At 34.3% G+C, this 18,821-nt stretch overlaps 1 protein-coding gene across 1 annotated transcript in view; it reads right to left on the bottom strand.

The window, feature by feature from the left end:
* Positions 1 to 18,345, bottom strand: part of LOC136971504 (paired amphipathic helix protein Sin3a-like) — a 29,101-nt gene extending 10,756 nt beyond the window's left edge. The window contains exons 1-10 of the mRNA XM_067265964.1: positions 17,958 to 18,345; positions 9,803 to 9,906; positions 8,132 to 8,267; positions 7,843 to 7,997; positions 5,146 to 5,425; positions 4,899 to 5,069; positions 3,681 to 3,767; positions 3,415 to 3,549; positions 2,616 to 2,840; positions 1,561 to 1,647 (exon numbers count right to left, since the gene is read on the bottom strand). Coding sequence (XP_067122065.1) covers positions 1,561 to 1,647; positions 2,616 to 2,840; positions 3,415 to 3,549; positions 3,681 to 3,767; positions 4,899 to 5,069; positions 5,146 to 5,425; positions 7,843 to 7,997; positions 8,132 to 8,267; positions 9,803 to 9,804 — 1,278 coding nt within the window. The 5' untranslated portion in view covers positions 9,805 to 9,906; positions 17,958 to 18,345. The remainder of the gene's footprint in view (positions 1 to 1,560; positions 1,648 to 2,615; positions 2,841 to 3,414; positions 3,550 to 3,680; positions 3,768 to 4,898; positions 5,070 to 5,145; positions 5,426 to 7,842; positions 7,998 to 8,131; positions 8,268 to 9,802; positions 9,907 to 17,957) is intronic.
* Between the last annotated feature and the right edge of the window lie 476 nt (positions 18,346 to 18,821).

Below are 18,821 nucleotides of genomic sequence, written 5' to 3'. Positions count from 1 at the left end.
ATCGTTACAATGTTGTTAACCTTTTGGGAAGCATGTGAAAATTTTTACAACACTTAAAAGATTCAATGTGTAAATATGAATTTACATTTACGTTTACTTTTTTAGTCTCTCAATTAATGCACAATTATAATCCGCCACTGTCCTGTGTTAATTTTAATAATTATAATATATTTTAAATTTAGAAGTGGCAACGGTGTTATCGGCTGGAGAGATTAATCTCTTGGCAGAGTGCTTTCCCCTACAAAGGGATTTTAGGGATTTTCTTAGAAAACAGCCAAAAACGTAGGAATGCTTAAAATACTTATTTTTAATCCCCGTAAATAGAAATGCAACTACGAAGAACTAGATTTTGGCTAATATGGCACGAGTACGTAACTTTACTCAATATTAGCTTCCGAATTTGTAACGAGGGATTTTTTTTAAGTGCACGAAAGACTTTTTACATACGTGAAAGGAATTTTTGTTTAGCAAATTAAATACTTCGAGCGGACGTCATGCCAACTATTTTACTGATACAAGAGAAACATTCACACGAAGAGGCATTAAAGAACATTAAAATAAATGTTTTATTTTCCTGCAAGCGCTTTCGACATATTTATAAACATCATCTTCGGGCAGAAATAGAATTAAATAAAATTTCCGAACAAAATTTTTTCAAAAATTAGAACAAGAACGGCATTAGCTGCATAAAACATAACAAGTTTAAAATAAGAGAACTTAAAATATTAGATTTAAAAAGGTGCGTAACATTGTCACGTGTGCGCCCTATGTGGAAACAACAATAACGGCGTTGGTCGTTTAGAACTTAAATTTGTGTAACATCGTATCGTCACGCAAGCATTTAAGACAATTTTATTTAATTCTATTTCTGCCTGAAGACGACATTTATAAATATGTCGAAAGCACTCGCAGGAAAAAAAAAAAAAAAAACATTTATTTTAATTTTCTTTAATGTCTCTTCATGTGAACGTTTCTCCTGAATTTTTGTTTCCTTTAACCTAATAACACTAAGTGTAAGTTGTGGTTTCGAGTCCCACTCGGGGCCAAACATTTTTTCCCAGAAAATTCTAGTCCGATAGTCCAATAATTCGGCAGATCGCATGGCTTTAAAATTATTTTTAGTCCCACATCTTAAGCATGTGAAAATGACCTGTAAGGTGAGAAAAGTGAGTGATTCCGAGGCCTGCTATCACCTGTCATGCTGCAGCCTGTAAACTATTCACAGGAATTAAGTGTTTGGTGCGCGCACAATATTTTTAATATTTACGTCGGGTGCAGGTTTATTCAATGATTAAGGTGTAGTCCATACTTTGATTTTAATGCATAGTAGTTGAACATTGCAAGAATTTCCTGGATTTACACTCTATTAAAGAGGATTAGGAGATAGATTCTACATGATTTAAACTTATCCTTAATGGAGACGAGTTAGTTTTCATTCTAGATTAACCAAGCATAAAAATAAATTCCAAATTTTAAAACTTATTTCAAAGTTTTGTTTCGATTAATTACCATCTTTCTCTAATTCAATGCAACAGATTTGCGGAAAACAAAATTTCTTACCTTATCGAAGAAAGAGAACTCCTTCAACGTACCGTATTTCGCGGCGTCGGAAAAGGAGGAAAATCTCGGATTTCTTGTTCTCGGCTTCTAATTAAACAAAGTATTAACAATGTAACGAATTAACGATATATATACAATATACGCTTTGTATATTAATAATAGGAATGTATGTCTGTCTTATACACGACATAAGAGCGTAAGCACAATCTTCCGCCGGTTTCCGTTACAGGTTATAATATTAAATACAATGCAAGAAATATTGGCGAGAACTATTCTAAATTAATTCTTGTATAGATTTTTTAGATTAGCGGAGCTGCATACAAAGAAAACCAAGTCAATAGTAGATACAGACAAATATAAACACACTTAACACCAGAAATGGAAATCCTTTTATGAAGTGCATTAATGGAAACTTCTCCATCCCCATAACATCACAGACAATTTACTTAAACTGATACTTATACACCATCCATCGTGCACGCCATTGCATTCAATACAATTAGCGTTCCTTTTGTTACGTTTAAATTGCCTTTTTTTACCATCGTTTTGGTGTTAGTGTGTTTATTTGAACAGCATCCTGTTGTACAACCGGCAATTAAATTTAATAATTAGAATTAAATTAATCGATTTAGAATATTCGGAAAGAAAGAAAATTCATCCGGAGTAGGACTTTAACCCAAACTACTGCTTACTGTACAGTAGCAGTGTGGATTATACCACCAGCATCCATCCAATCTTTGCTTCCAGCCCAATTAATTTAGAAGACATAGGCATTAAGCGACAATACAACTACACATTAATAATAGTAATAATGACAACAACAATGTTAGTCATTACATAAATGAGCATCACATCTTTAAGTCTGGCCAGTTTTTACAAACAGTTTGTTTATAAATGGAATCAGCAAAACCTACTTGACTTCTAGATTACATTCTAATAGTTTTTGATATTGTGGAGTGCTTAAAACGCTCATCATTCATACAACCTAAGCGGAGAAGCACAAACTTATAATACATAAAAACCATTAAACTTGATTAAAATCTAACAACACTTACTTTATTTGGTATATTTGAAGACATAGAATTGGCCCTTTTGGCCGGAAGAACCGGTTTGGATATGCTATTAGACGGCGAGGGAGATTTCTTGACCTCGTATCTGTTGTTTGGCGACTGCTTTTCGGCGGTCGGCGACTGTTTACCGGTGGTGGAGGACTGTTTCCCGCTGCTCGACTGTTTTCCGTTACCGGCCGCCTGTTTTTCGTTCTGGGATTTGACGGAAGCCTTTTAAACAAAAGTCTTTATCAATACCTAATGTTACAAGTAGACAAATAAAAACGGTACACAACGATATTCAAGGATATTTGTATCAATTAACTTTAGTATGTCCCTCGCATCACTGATACACAATCAATTATTTGAACTTGAAATAATTTATTATGTATTGTGGAATCTTGTGATGCCGAGATATCGAGAAAGCCAAGTCGAAAACTGCTAATGTAACAGCTTTTATTCACTAGAGATTCCTCACGAATTAGCAGAATAGACTAACCATCCCAGTTTCATCTATGTTCAAACGTCTGGTCTACAAGCACAGTAAATGAAAATGGCAACTCCACAACAGAGAAGGCACTTTGTGTTTCGTGAAAGCTCTTTGAGCAGTGTTTATCATCATTAATTTCTTATTAAATAAGCTATTTTTGCTAGGAATTATCTATTACGACAAACCGTAGTGCAATGTACGACTTTCATTTATCAGAGTTAATTCGAATAGAATATTATCAAAATAATTACTTCTTTAATTCTCACAGTTACAATTGCTTATTTTACAAAATCGCACGAAACAATTTCCACTCACCATTATAGTATTGCTGTTAGACTCGGGTAAAAATTGCGCAAATTCTTCAAGCAAATCCTGCTGATTCTGAAAGAGCTTCGCTACCTCAGCGTAGACTTCGGCTTCGGTGAAGACGTTGACGTTCGTCTGAACGCCCTAAAAATAGAAAAATAATCAAAACATCATTGTTACGATAACCAAAACTCAAACAGTCAAATGAAATTTCATTCTAAATAAACTAAAATTTTATGCCATTCGGCACATGTGAATGACATGACGATACTTACATCCTTCAAACTTTTCTGTCCTTTCTGATAGAGATGCAGAATCTCTAAAAAACTCTTATAAACTTCCGGTTGATCGTGGTATCTGCTCTGTAAATGAAACGAAATACACAATTTTTGTTTTTAAACATACAGAAGATTTGATACGACACAACAAAACTGTAATTTGCAAACAAATTATAGCTTTAGTTTGTTTAAAAAACTAGAGAATAAAGATAAGTGCAGACAGATCGGGTAAAGTAGATGGACCTAGATGGACTTACATTAGCACGCACGCACTCGGGTAGAATTTAGAGCAAAAGTAAGAGTAAAAATACAGTAGAGCATCAATTATCCGAATGACGATCGACCGAAAACTTTCCAGTCGGTGCAAATTTAAATTTTCGCTAGTGCCATGGCGCTGCAATATCCAGGTATGTCTTGGGCTACTCCAGTATTATTTTTGTTGGTGTGTTTAAACACACTAACAAAAATTCCACTGGCAGCATTGGCACTTTTGTGTGGTGTTTTTCTGAGGACCGTGTGTCGTGCCGAATCAAAATCCGTTCTGTCGAGGACATTAATTTTGGATCTGTGAATTTTATACTAGTAACAGATCGTGCTGTAGTTGTTGTACCATTTGCAATGGCGACTAAACATAAACACGTTGTTCTCGGTGTTTCCGATAAACTTAAAATAATAGATCAGTTGAAGTGTGGTGCTAGTGGATCAAGCTTAGTTCAGGAATATGGAACTGAAAATGCCAGAATATCAGACATTAAAAAGAACAGTGATGCCATTAAAAAATTTGCAAGTGTACTTGACAGTGAAGATGGGAGCTTGCACAGAAAAACAATGAAAATGGTAGAACACAGCAGTTTACACATGGTTCATGCAGGTACGTAGCCAAGGACAACCAACAAGTGGCCCTTTGATTTGCAAAAAAGCTGTTGAAATGAACAAGAATCTAGGGGGTAATGCTGATTTTAAAGCGACTACTGGCTGGCTTACGTGTTTCGAATCTAGGCACGGAATTACAGAATTGGACATCCGGGGTGAAAAACTGTCGGCTGATACCGAATCAGCTGAACGTTTGAAAGAGTCATAGCCATGATTACTTTTATAAAATAACATTTAATTTTTGTTAAGCTTAACATCGACAAAAATTCAACACGGCATCACGGGCAACGGAGAAGAATTTCAACATTGGATAGGTTAATGTATATAAGAAACATTACTTACTTTAATTTTATTAACATAATTTACTGCATGATTAAACTCCTCCTTTTGATTTTCCTGAGTTACTTCCTCGGTGGCATTCGGGACATTTGAAGACTTTTCGACTTCTTCGACTTTCACGGTTACGGGAACATCTTTATCCTTTTTCTCTTCTGTTTTAACCGTTACCGATTCCTAATATATCACACAAACGTTGCCGATAACATATTTTCGAGCCGCGCATTATCTTACATTTATGACTACGACTTACTTTATTTTCTTCTTTTGTTTTAAGGGCCGTCTTTGTGTCTTCCGGTTTATTTTCGGTGCTGTTACTCGAGTGGTTTCCCTCTGGTTTGCTGTGAGGTTTTATCACAGACGACAGCCTGAACGACGAGGTACTCAAATTGGGAAAAATGACGTTCACACGATCGTTAGGGTGAAGCTCTATCTTGTATCCAGGAGGCAAAAATGTATTGAATCCGACTATCAGTTCGGGATGATCCTTAAATAAATTTGATACGCGATGAATAACACCTGACGTATCAATACTAGAAGAAAAGTATAAAAATTATTATTCGAAAAGTTTTAAATCACCTAAATTACTAATTCATTCCTCTACAGTATCTAAAACTTTTCGTTCGACTGTAGTAAAAATTTTATCTTTAACTGTGCTCGTTTAAACTAGAAAAAGTCCAATTTTCTAAATATTTAAGCTAAATAATTTCGCTCGGAAACAAAACTGTGAACGTCATATCAAAATCAAAGTCCGTTTCGGCATTTTTTCAACAGAAATTTACACTGTTTTATCATTGGAAGGAGTTTTTTAAAAGTATTTGCAAACATGAACTAGTAGCAAATGCAGAATAAAAGGAAATTACATAATGAATTCAACACTAAACATTTCGCGAGATGGCCAAAGTTAAAATCAGAAACTTCGAAGAGTAAGCTACTACTAAGTATCCCCATCGTAGGGATACTTAGTCGTAAAGGGAAGTCGGCAAGGAAATACTTAGTAGCGAAGGACTGCCAATAAAGTAATACTGTGTTATACCAGTATTGTGATAGTGAGTGTGTTATTACACTGGCCAAATCTATACTTATTAGTGAAGGGTAGCAAGAGTAGAAAGTTATAAAAATATTTTACCAAGTAACATCATAGAGAAAGTATTCAAATACATCCCAAATACAACTTTTGCATTTGCTAACAATTCAATTTAGCAACAACAGTTTAATACACATCACTCGTAGCTGTTATCTAGATTAAAATGTATATTTTTTAATATTTAAAGATTAATTTTAAAGATTTAATCAATTGTTTGATTTATAATTTAATAAATGTTAACAAAAATTACATTTTAGTTAATTTATAAAGCAATTTACAAATGTAATACCGTCAAAATCTTCAATTTTCTAACACTTTTTAAAGCTTATAATCTATCGTCGTTTACTAAATTTCATGGAAAAGACACGTGTAGAACCAAACAAATAACCAAACCTTAACAGATTTTTAAGTTTTAGCCTTAAAATTATATCTTACTTCTAAAAATAAATGCAGTAAAGCATCAATTATCCGAACAACCCCAGTCCGGAATTGTTTTGGATAATCGATGCTCTACTGTATACATTTACATTGCAACAAAGATTTAAGAACTGCTAGTTCAACTATTCAAACTAACAACTCCGGCAAATTGGTAGGCATGTTACTATTTATTTTACCTAAAGTTTGAGCCAATTTTCACTTCTAAACATAGGTATAGTATGACCCAAAAGTCACTCGAGCAAGATATATTTACCTTTGTTAACCGCGCCATCATGTATATAATTTAATTTGCATTAAAGATTTGTTAACTGTCAATCCTTGAGAGTTCTAAATCTCAATTCAATGGCACAAGGCATAAATTTTTCTCATCATCTTTACTTTCCTTCTCTTTATCTTTTGCTACCTTAAACAGCAGAGGAAAAGCTGAAAGAGGTCGGAGGCCCGGTTACCTCCTGCCACCAGATCTAGCCACCTTTAATTCTTTGTATCGTACGCAAACTGTCAATGTCGGCCTCGTTCTCTGCATCCGATTACGGAATGTGGCACGGTTTGGCTTCCGACATTAAGCCAATTTCCACGTAGCCATAAAGAGTTGCATAATAAAACAACGGGAAATCTGGTGATATTCGATCATTTGTTTGGTTTAATTTTCCCAGCCCGATTAGATTTCTATAGCCTACGTATTTACATGTTGTAGTGCACTGTTCTTTCAAAGATTTTTCAATCAATTCCACTCTCCGAACATGAAAGTTCATACTAGCTTAAGCATTTTCAAAGGCACAGACGAAGGGCATTTTCACGGACAAGAAGGAATATAACAGCATACATATGCATACAATGCAGTTAAGGTTAAAGACGGAGTAAGAAGCAGAATTGTCAAGTTATTCTACTTGTTAGCCAGTTATATAAGTGTAACCGAACAAACCAGAAAGCGTAATGTAATAGAAGGCTCATAAAATGGCAAGACAAAATATATAGATTCATTAAACAGGAACCATATGATATTAATAGAACTATTTGAACAAAGAATAATGTACAGAAAGTTATCCTTTGTTCATTATATGATTTGAAGATGTACATCACATACCAGTATACATATTATATTCAGATGATACAGCCAAGAACTGGCCCTGTGAAAAGAAGTTCGTATCTTCAGCATAAATCCACAGCATTATCGGGATTTATAGGCTGCATGCAGCGTGGAAAATTTGTTAGTACGAGGGTCGGCCCTCCCATTCGTTGCCCATCTGTTCGTTAAACCGAATGCAGAAAGAACGCTTAAGCTAGCGAGAGATTTGACATCTATACCCCTAACTTATTTTAACGAAAGACTAACGATATTAAATAAACTTCTGTATGTAAATACTACTGGAAGCGTATGATTCACCTTCCAAAAATTTAATTTACAAAACATTTTTTAAGTACCTTTGCGTTTTAAATTCTTTCATAACATCTAAAAACTCATTATAAATATGTGGTTGAGTACCAAAAGACAACTTCACTTGATCTAAATATGTCAGAGCATCTTCCACTTTCAGGCGCTGAATGTGTGACGAATCTTGGACCTGTGACATATGCATCTGCATAAACAACGTTAACAGCATTAATGACGATAACTTAAGATCAAAATACTTTTACGCAATTAATTTTGTTAAAATATTGCAAAGTTTTATGCTAAAATTAAGAGTGAACCAGTTAATAAATATCACAATACCTGATTATGTGCTTGTAGCTGATGGATCAAGTGTTGCTGTTGCACCTGTTCTTGAATGCAGCCGGCACGTGCCGTGGCGCACTGCAGATTCGACGAATCATTATACTGATTTATGTTAACCGAATCAATTTTATTCCTGAAAACATGAAAACACGATTAGCTTCGTCATTGCAATAAAAAATTAATTAATCTCGGAAGCTGGTAGAAAATTGATTGGTAACGTACCCGCATGCAATAATTTGACAATACGGAGAAACTGACCCGTGCAAGCCTTACAACGTTAGATATTACTAATTATCAATATTTGATTTTTAATATGCTATGAGTGTTGTTTAATAAAAAAAAGCCATTTCAAATGTAAGTTCATTGCATAGCCTAGAATATTATACTGGAGACTAAGTTATACAACAATGATGGTAAACAGTAATTTAGTCGCTACATAGCCATTAATGTTTCAGCAGGACAATCAAAAATAGAAGATCGGAATAACACAAACGTGGTACTCGGCTAGTGTCGACTTGCAACGATGAGATCGTGGGTTCGAGCCCAAATTGTATTCTTAATGATATTCGTGGCTGGTTTGATCCAGATATTTTGCAATTCCATCCCTTGTTATCCAGTTTCCTCACCGTGGGGAATCTCTTAATATTGACAAGAAAAATTTCTTTAAGTATAAAGAGATTTCTAGTTCAGAAGTTTATATCCCATGCTTAAAACTAGCTATACTAATTTATTACTAAACAAGAATGCTGACAAGAGCATGCAATGACAAAAGATCTACAAGCAAGATGCCAATGATTTCTTTTTTAATATAAAATGACAAAAAGCAACAAAAAGGAAACAATGAAATTAAGATTAAACAGAACCCGAGAAATAACAAAGAAACAAGGGACACAACACCATAAAAGACTACAAAAAGTATAGTCTTAAACTGTTTGAATCTTCTGGTCATAGTGTATTATCTGTAGGTGGCTTTTTATCATTTAAACATTCTACAGCTACACCTAGCACGATATTTGGTGGAAATTGGGATATCTTTCTGCTACTCGGAATGTTCCCTTCTAATAAATGTCGGAAGTCTGAAAGATACGTAGTGCATGTCGTCAAAACTCGTAATTCCATCCGCAAGTGTCTCCTATAAGAGTTTTCTGAGAGGACAAGGCAAAGGGCTAGAGGAAAGGCGATTTCTCGATCCCCTTCTCGTACTGCTCTCCCGACAGGTCTGCACCGCAATTGCCATTCTATTGGAAGCAGGCACTCGCACATAACTAATCTTTGGCTGGGAACCGTCCAGTGCGATGGTTGTTTGACTGCTTCTGGCAAGTCTGGTGTAATTGCCAGTATTATCCAGCTTTGGCCGGAGACCGCCAAAGCTGGATAGTACTAGCATTAGTTAAACCTTTCGGCTTCAGTCAATTTCTAAACCTTGAATGTATAACACCCAACTCAAACCGAGTATCATTGCATCGGGCTTTGAATCCAAACGCAGTTTCTAAGGAGGGAACATCCTACACATCAGACCGACAGCGACTGAGACCCCTACGCTTTCCAACCTCCCGAAATAATGCAAACTGAGAATTGATAGGTACACCAGCTAATGCATATTATCCCAATAATATATTTGACGGGAGGTCTCTAAATAAAAATCAATTTAAATACAGAATTACTTACATTTTTCTTCTCGCAGGATCATTTCAATAAATTTTTTCCTCTTTTATAAATAAATTGCTCTTCTTACGAAGATTTTTTCACATATCTGAGATATTTACATAAAACTGGAATTAAAAACAAAATAATATATTTTTTATTTTATTATATAAAAGTAACAAGTATTCAAATACAAACATCTTTACTAAACCCAATAATTTAATCTAAAATTATTTAATTAAATTTCATATGAGATGGAGCCTAACACCATCCTCTACGGTCAAATCCATTTGTAGTCTAGGTTAATGTTACCTATGGTTCCAAGATGGCGGCTCGCGTGATTCAGGAAAGGAAACAGCGGGGACACGTTCTAACCTAACCTAATTTATTATATAATAAATAATTATGGTAATTTATTAAAATAGGTTAGGTTAGGTTAGAACGTGCGTCCCCACCGTTTCCCTTCTTCTATTTGCTGGAATCAGAGACGAGCTGCCATCTTGTAACCATAGGTAACATTAACCGTAATTTATAATTATTTCGTCCATTATTTACCCCATCTCATACAGCAGTTGTAGTAGATTTAGTAACAACTATTAATATACGTTTTAAATAATATTATAAGAAAATCTCTACTTCAAAACTCTATCTATTATAAGCAATTCTCTATAATTTGGCATTTTATCAATTTATATAATCTATAATAAAAATAAAGTTCAAAATGAATAATCGAGTATAGTCACTTGTTAAATACTTAGTCCCCAAATTATACGATTAATAACGCAGTCGCATTAAAGTATAAACACGGCACCGAGACCAGATACCGAACGAGTGTGACACTTTCGACGTATCGAAAATCTCGACCGGGAGCCACGCATTACCCAAATTGGGCTGTAGAGTGGCGTAATTCTGACTGGCGCCGGTTTGCAAATGATTTATTATCAAGCCACAATAAGATTCCACTCAAAATTCCATAGTTTTATACACGGTTGGCAATATAACAAAAGATCGCAATTTACACTTTGAAACCGTGTTTTATAATTTCTTTGGCTCTCAAACGAAAAATGTGCTACTACTTAAACAATTGGCTTTTTCTCATCTTTATTCAGTCGGTACAAGTATTACTAATTACACTACTTTGATTAGCGAGATTCGGAATACACTACAAATGCCTTTTACTCGACGACGAAATCGAAAGAGGCTTCGCCGACGATATAAAATTTACGTACGTTTAACCTTTTGGTTTGGTTTAGACGGGTAATTCTACTGTACGTATTTTTTCTTTATGTAAAATTTCAGCATTGGTCTTATCAATATTATGATTATTCAATAAACAACGATCGTAAAATATGGAATTTAAGTCGGCAATGCATTCTTTCGACCTTATATTTAATTTACGCCTTGCTTCACCTATATAAATATTAGTATTAGTGCGACTACGTGGAATTTTATAAATCGCGTTTATAAACGCGATTTATTTCGCGTTTCTTCCTTTGCTTGTTTCGCCTTTAATCCGGATTGCAATTTTTCATATTTAGGTGCTAATTTTACATTAATTTTTCTCATTTTGTCAACGCATCTCGCAGCTCGAAGTCACATAAATTCAATTAAAAGAATTTCCCCCAAAAAATGTTAGATGTATGACCGACAGGATTGTATGGTTAAAGAAAAAGTATGAGGTACAGGGACAAGTCACTACTAATTTTGGAGAGTGTATATTTTAAATCAAATGAGTTAAAAATTGCGGCTCGACATCGTGACGATGTCCCGATAAATAATCGCTCGTTACTTTTATAATCGGTGTCATTTGCAACACTAAGACGTTCCTATGTATAATTTCAGGAGAAACTTTATGTTAAACTAGATTAATGTAATAAAGTACTCTTAGAAAGTGTAAAGAGATGTCTCAATTCCGAAAATTACACTTATTACGGTAACCAAAGTATTGCTCGCAAGCTGCATGTAGCTTTTCTAGATCCTTACTGCAGCTCCTATAAACTTACACAACTTCTTTTTATAAACTCAGTATGTATACTTATATATAATACTGTACGTTTTCTGACTATTATGTACTGTAATATTCACAGGGATTGTAAGCATAACTCTTAATTTAACCTTGAACAGGCAACCGAAAGCTCAGAAAACATTCATAAAGTAACAGTAATATTTACTATAAAACTAAGTTAAACATCTACGAACCCAATTTTCGATTAAAGCCGAACAATTGCAGGATTACGTCAGGCTATATTAATGCTAATCACTAATTAAATATCAAGTAATTTGGTCTAGAAGCAGGTGTTAGATGCCACCTCTTGATAAATTTAATAATTAATTTAGAAGTAAAATCGCCACGAAATTACTGGTGTAGAATTCAATAAATAAGCAAGTAATTACCTAAAACCAGGGGCTGTATTCTAGTCACCGTCTCTGGTCTCTCGTCTCTCGCAAGCCAGTCGCTGATTGGCTAATCATTTCAGATTAGCCAATCAGCGACTGGCTTGTGAGAGACGAGAAACCAGAGACGGCGACTAGAATATGGCCCTAGCATTAATTCTCCGTTAAAAACGGAAGAAAACGTTTGTTTTTGAAGAAAATTAATGCTGGTTTAAGGTAATTACTTGTTTGTTTATTTAATTTACAAGGTTTTCGAAGAAAAGAATTGGCTCGAAACAAGACTCCCGTTTGTTGTTGTGCTATATGCTATTAATTTAATTATTAAATTTAAATCCCATTAAATTCTTATAGCTAATACGCTTCACATACTAACGTGAACTCATTCTCGCGAAGAAAAGAATTGGCTCAAAACAAGACTCCCGTTTGTTGTTGTGCTATATGCTATTAATTTAATTATTAAATTTAAATCCCATTAAATTCTTATAGCTAATACGCTTCACATACTAACGTGAACTCATTCTCGCTACTACGCAGCATGACTGTCCGGCCAAGATTTGCGAAATGTATTGTACTCGTCTTGGTACTCGTGTAGTTGAGTTACGTAGTCTCGAGTTACAAGAGTACAAGGAAAACGTGTCAAGAATATTGTGTGGTATCATCTCGTTCAGCAAGACAATTCACTGAACCAGTTAACAATACTCCTGACACGTTCGTGTTAGTACTCATCCTGGATGGAATGGAATGTGACAATGGTATATTTTGAAAATACTTTTTATGTAAAACATCTGAAGAGTTTTGTTTTCTTGATTATAGCAAGGATACATTATATTTTCTAGACACCATTCTGAGGATTGTAAACTTTAAAGTATTACAATTATAACATCCGAGAAAACTTGTTTAATGCACTCAAGCAACAAAATTAAGATGACAATGAGCTTCTAGAACAGGCGCAATCAATCTCTAAGAAGTATCAAGGTCAAGACATTACTGGTTCCACTGGTTGGCTCACGACCTTGACACTGATTGTGATGTTAATTCTGCTGCCGACCGTGCATCGGATTTTAGACATTTCTGTTCTAAGCCTACAAAATGTTTTCCATTTACAGATTATATGAAGCAAGACACCATAGTCATGCGAACAACACACTAAACCACCTTCACATAGCTGTAAAATAGTAGAGCAGAAACACCTAGTATAGAAGTATTGTTTGAAACCAATTAACAAGCTGAACAGAGCAACCACAGCCCATAGTACCCACTGCAGAAAGACCCTATATAAAACAGAATATGAAAATAAACACTAATGCAACATCAAATAGGATGAGGTTAATATAAAAAATTATAAACCTTTATAATCCGGCATTTAATTCTGGAAAAGTGAACGTTTTCGGCCAGCTTAACTGGCCGTCGTCCATACGTTCGAGTAATTTTGAACCAATGTTTTAGAATTCTGCAGTTATGTGCTGTTTGAATCCGACGATGCCTGTTAAGACAATGGAAAATGTGTCTTTATCCAATACTAAATGCTGGATTACGATGGCATTTTATGTTTTTATATTTTCTGAGAGATTAAGGAAAGTGTGTAAAATCAGCAAAAGCAGGGGAGGCCAACAAGTCGATCGCCATGCAAATTTTGGTCGATCGCTTGCAATGTATTATATTTGTAACCGAACGCAACAGTATGCATGCCGTTATGACTCGACTCGTAAACAGTGGTAACAATAACAGACAGAAAGCAAAGACTATCAGAGGAAAATATAACTGTCTAATACAGTTGGTCTAATATATGAGGATGAAATAGCCACCGTGATACTCGGCTGAATTAATAAATGCACTTTTAACAGTGAAGTTACAAGAATGCTAACAATTTCGACCCAGTTAACAGGTCATCTTCAAACACGGATAGTCAAGGGATTCCATTTATAATCGTCCACATCCAAAGAACACCTGTTAACTGGATCAAATTCTTTAAAGTTCACCCACTGTTAAAGGTTTATTGATTAATTTAGTTGTATATACCGACACTCCTAAACTAAGTAAATATTCCATCACAGAATTAGCTAAGAATTTGTGGACTCGACGTCGCAATAGAGCCGTTCTTTAAGGCAACACAATTAAATTTGTCACGATTATTCTTGTGTGATGGCACTTTCAGAAAAAAACAACAAAAATGATACTTTTGATATAAATCTGTGAAAACAAACAGCTACGACTGAATATAAATGAGCAGGATGAGGGAAACAGAAGCAATAGCAACTGATGCTTGAGCAGTGGCTTGTAAAATCTGTTATTTAACCATGTAATTATATTTGTTATTGTATATCATAAAATTTTAATTAAAATTATGGAACAACCATTCGTCCAGTTAAAAATTATTAACGAAAGTGATGCATACAAACTCAGCATTGCACAGATAAGGTTTTTTAAATATCCCCTTTGTGTATTATGTATCTTTACTTGAAACTGCAGCGTATAATCTAGGTTACACACTTGCCAGAATGAAAACATGTTAATGTAAAGCAACGCATTCTAAAAAGACATTCCGCAATTTTTGTTTTACCGTCGGTATCGTCGGGTGCATTCCAGTAGGCGTCAGCCTTACCCACAACTGATATACCATAGAATGGTTTAATAAGCTTTTACCAATACACCAGGCAACCTAAGAAGATGCCAAAGTTATTTTGGCAAATTAAATTTGGGTTAATACAGATGAGTAGCAGAAATGCTATTAATAATATAACTACGGAGGTGGACACACTTTTTCATCAGAGCTCACCGTACCTACGGCCCAACGAGTGCTTCACATCCATCCGTAACATCAGAACATCAAATATTGTGAATTTGTAGACAGAACCGAGAATCCAGAAGAGTGCTTAACCTGAATATATATCCAGACATCTTTCAAGTTTCTTTTCTCACATTTTGACAAGTTATAAAGTGAGAAAAACCAAAGTAATGGTTTAAGGACACACTTAAAAGTAATGCTGTAAGCATTATACCCTTTTCGTTCTGATAAAATTTCAATAAAGTATCAATAATTGTAAGTTTTAGATAAATCTTGATTCATAACACGATTAACACTAGTAAAGAAACTGCTACAGAGTGGAATTGCAATTCTTATACGTCTAACAATTGTATGTACTTTGTGACTAGTTAAATATTTAAATTCTCAACAGTAATTCATCTAATCGATCGGCTTATGAAGTAGTAGAAATGTTATTAATTTCATATAAACATAGGTCTGAAAATGCTTCCTTCCCAAGTTATGGCAGAACGAAAAGTTCTTCGCACTTATTGCCGCTAGCTTGGAAACATAAAAGAAACCTCTGCCATTTCTGAGTTAGAGTAATAGTAATTCTTGCTTTTGTTCTCTTTTATTTTAAATTTACTTCAGTTCTACATCATTTTATTTCATTAAATATGTCTCTTGTATGCTGAAGATGGTCACATAATTGACCAGAAACCTTTCATTTATTAAAGCTTATGGCTTCCCAAGCTGAACAGTTATCCCATTTATTTTCTTTTTTAATTTATACCAGCTTTCAATATATTTTAAAATAGCATCATTGTAATTTTATAGCACATCTGCTAAACACATTTTTTATCTGTTGTTGCGTCAATAAAAGTGATATTTTTCCCCTTATTTCATCAAAATTATAGCCATTAATTTATTAAATGTTCTATAAATAATTCATTGTCTTCCAAACTTTAAACAGGAAATGATACATAATTCTCTTTATACCTGTTATTCTATGTTCAGAATGGATTGTAATATGTACTGTACCTATCACTGAAACAATTGGATAATACAAAGATGTTATAAGAAATCTCTTAGAATACAATACAATACACATCACAGCTATCAGCCGAGTCTTTCATTACGCTATCGGTCACTTTTAGGCTATACCAAGCTAACAAGCAAAAGCAAGAACCTTCGTTTTATATGTTAAATATAATTCGTTTACTTGGACTTTCTAATTAAAACTTGTTATATCGAAGGGATAAACTTACATAAATTCTTCTTTAAAGACCTTTATTGTAACCTTAACTTGCATGCTAAATAGTAGTAACATACAGGTTAAGGTTACGATAAAGTTGCGGGCTCGCTCCCTTCGGTATAGCAAGTCCACGTAGACAAGTGATTCCGAATGAAGAACATTTACTTTATCCATCCGGGAACAAATCTTGCGTGGGGTCATTCCGAATGTAAAACTACAAATAGGACGTGCCAAACTGTTAGTGTTTTAATAATAATCGACTCGAGAACATTCGTCTGTTCAAAATTTTATTGCCGGACAGAGCAAAGTTATTGTTCTTTTTTACCATTTGTATCCATTTTGTACCGTATCATTTATCGAATAAACAGAGTGAACAATCTGTTCTAAAGAGTCGGTTAAGCCACCATCTTATGTTGAGGCTAAAAATTAAAAATTAATTTTAATATAGAAGATTCGGGAAGAGAAGATTGAACCGAAACACGCAACACCTGCTTACTATGCAGATATGTTACAAGTTATGCTAACAAGACTCTCATTTTGATTCTAGACGTCAACTATAATTACTATAATTATAATCCAAAACAACACTGCGATTGTTTGTTTTTATCTACTCCTTTATACTGTTACTAATCCATCTTTTTATATTAACTATAGTCAAAGTAGTGCAAATGCTAAACTATCCTAATTACCTGTGTAAAGGTCTGGAAACAATTAGACGAAAATCACAATAATATAAATGGTAACACCTACCTTCTCTTCCGGAATTCTTAAGTTATCCGATTAAAAATTTCAAAAATTTACTTCCGATTATTAATCTTAGCGCAAAATGACGACTTCATCTACCTTTGGCAAAAAATGACCGAATGATATAATTTATATAATGGCATATTGAAAGTGAATTCCTGCTTTCTCTTATTCGTTTATAAGTCCAGAAGCATCGGTATATAAGGTAAAGAAATAACTTCATTCGTCTAAATATTTTACCGACCAACTTTGCTAACGATACAATCAATCTCTCGCGATTTAATGCACGGGACACGGCCTGAATTTTTGCGAAACCGAGCCAGTCTACGAGGGAAGATTGGCTAAAATGCCTCGATCCGAATTATCTAGGATAAACCGAATTTCTGCATTTAGATTACGTCCCGATCTCTGTAAGGATAGACGACACAAATGACTAAAAGCAGGTGAAATTTTTAAATTAGGCAAACAACTCGATTAATTTATACATTTTTAGTAAAATGACTCTAACCGAGACATGGTTAATCACTTATATAATATGTAATACTATATTAAATCAGCCAAAAATAGTTTGATGAATTTGCAAGCATTCTTTTGCTTCTACGCTCCACACATTTACAGTATATTTGATTATAATAATGCTAAATTTACAAGAGTAAGCATTAAGACAATAAATGAAGTGACTTTATGCAGAGAGATACAAATTTTAAGCCGCAAGACCCAAATTTTATGCTAATTACACCAATAAAAGCGCATGAATTGTGATTTTCAGCAGCAGCAACAACGATAATTGTGATGAAAACATGGCAGACAGGAGACAAAGTCAAACTTCCCTTGCGAAATCGCCAATGAATTGGTTTAATTTCACGATTTCACGAGGTAATTGTGACGTCATTCGATTTAAATTCAAAATTATTGTAATTGATTAATAATAATTAATCGATTTCAACGATCAACAACAGCACGTTGCACGCTGTTGTGAGGCGAAATATGGCGCTGTGTAGCTTGAAATTAATTGAAGATAATTAAAAAACGGCTTTACTTACCTTACAATTTACAGTAAATGCTCAGCGGATTTCTAAATTTAGATCTAAACTCGACATTCGAATGATGATGAGAATTTCACATTGACCCGGTCAGGGATGTCACGTGGTCGACCAATCTACGTCACAACGGTCAGTTAAGTGCGGACTCGATATGTAAAATAATTAATAACCATTGGACTACGCCTCGCGATCGGTCCAAATTTAAATTACGTGTTAATGCCGATTATCTTAATGGTTGAAAAATAATTTCAATATTCGACTGGAGAATTTTGATTAAATAACGAAAGGAAATTCTTGCGATCGTACTGTTATTGTTTTTTTACCAATAATCGCTGCAACTTATGACATCTAAAATGGCCGCGCTCTGACTGCTCAATGGCGGAAAGAGAAATGATCGAAGCCATCTGACGGATTTTTCGTCTTCCTCTTTTTATTTTTATTTTTTTCATATTTTGTTTTAATATATTAATAAATTATACGTGGGAAATTATATTTCGGAAACAGACATTTATTAATTTATATAATATATAATTTATTTTTAATAATTTGATTTTATGGTATAATAACATAGTAAAACCCGATAAAGCAGAGTTTCAGTAATGCGGTAACCTTTCGAAGGTGAAAAATTTAAATATTTTTAGTAAAACAATTACAATTATTGAAAAAATATTCTCTGGAAGTCGAAACCCGTGAGAGATGGACCGAATGGAAGAAATCGCGCTATTGTAATCCAAACACGGGAAAGTATAGCCAGATTTTCCTGTGTTCTGGTGCTCACCTATGGCAGACCGGACAAAACCATAGTTGATCGTCGGTTCTCACCTTGTCAACGTGCCGATATCATAGAGGTTTCTTGGTTTTCTT

Source organism: Centruroides vittatus, unplaced genomic scaffold, assembly GCF_030686945.1.
Source record: "Centruroides vittatus isolate TY-2023 unplaced genomic scaffold, ASM3068694v2 contig_257, whole genome shotgun sequence".
Taxonomy (NCBI): domain Eukaryota; kingdom Metazoa; phylum Arthropoda; class Arachnida; order Scorpiones; family Buthidae; genus Centruroides; species Centruroides vittatus.
Note: the sequence above shows the minus strand (reverse complement) of the source record. Positions and strands in the feature narration are given on the sequence as shown.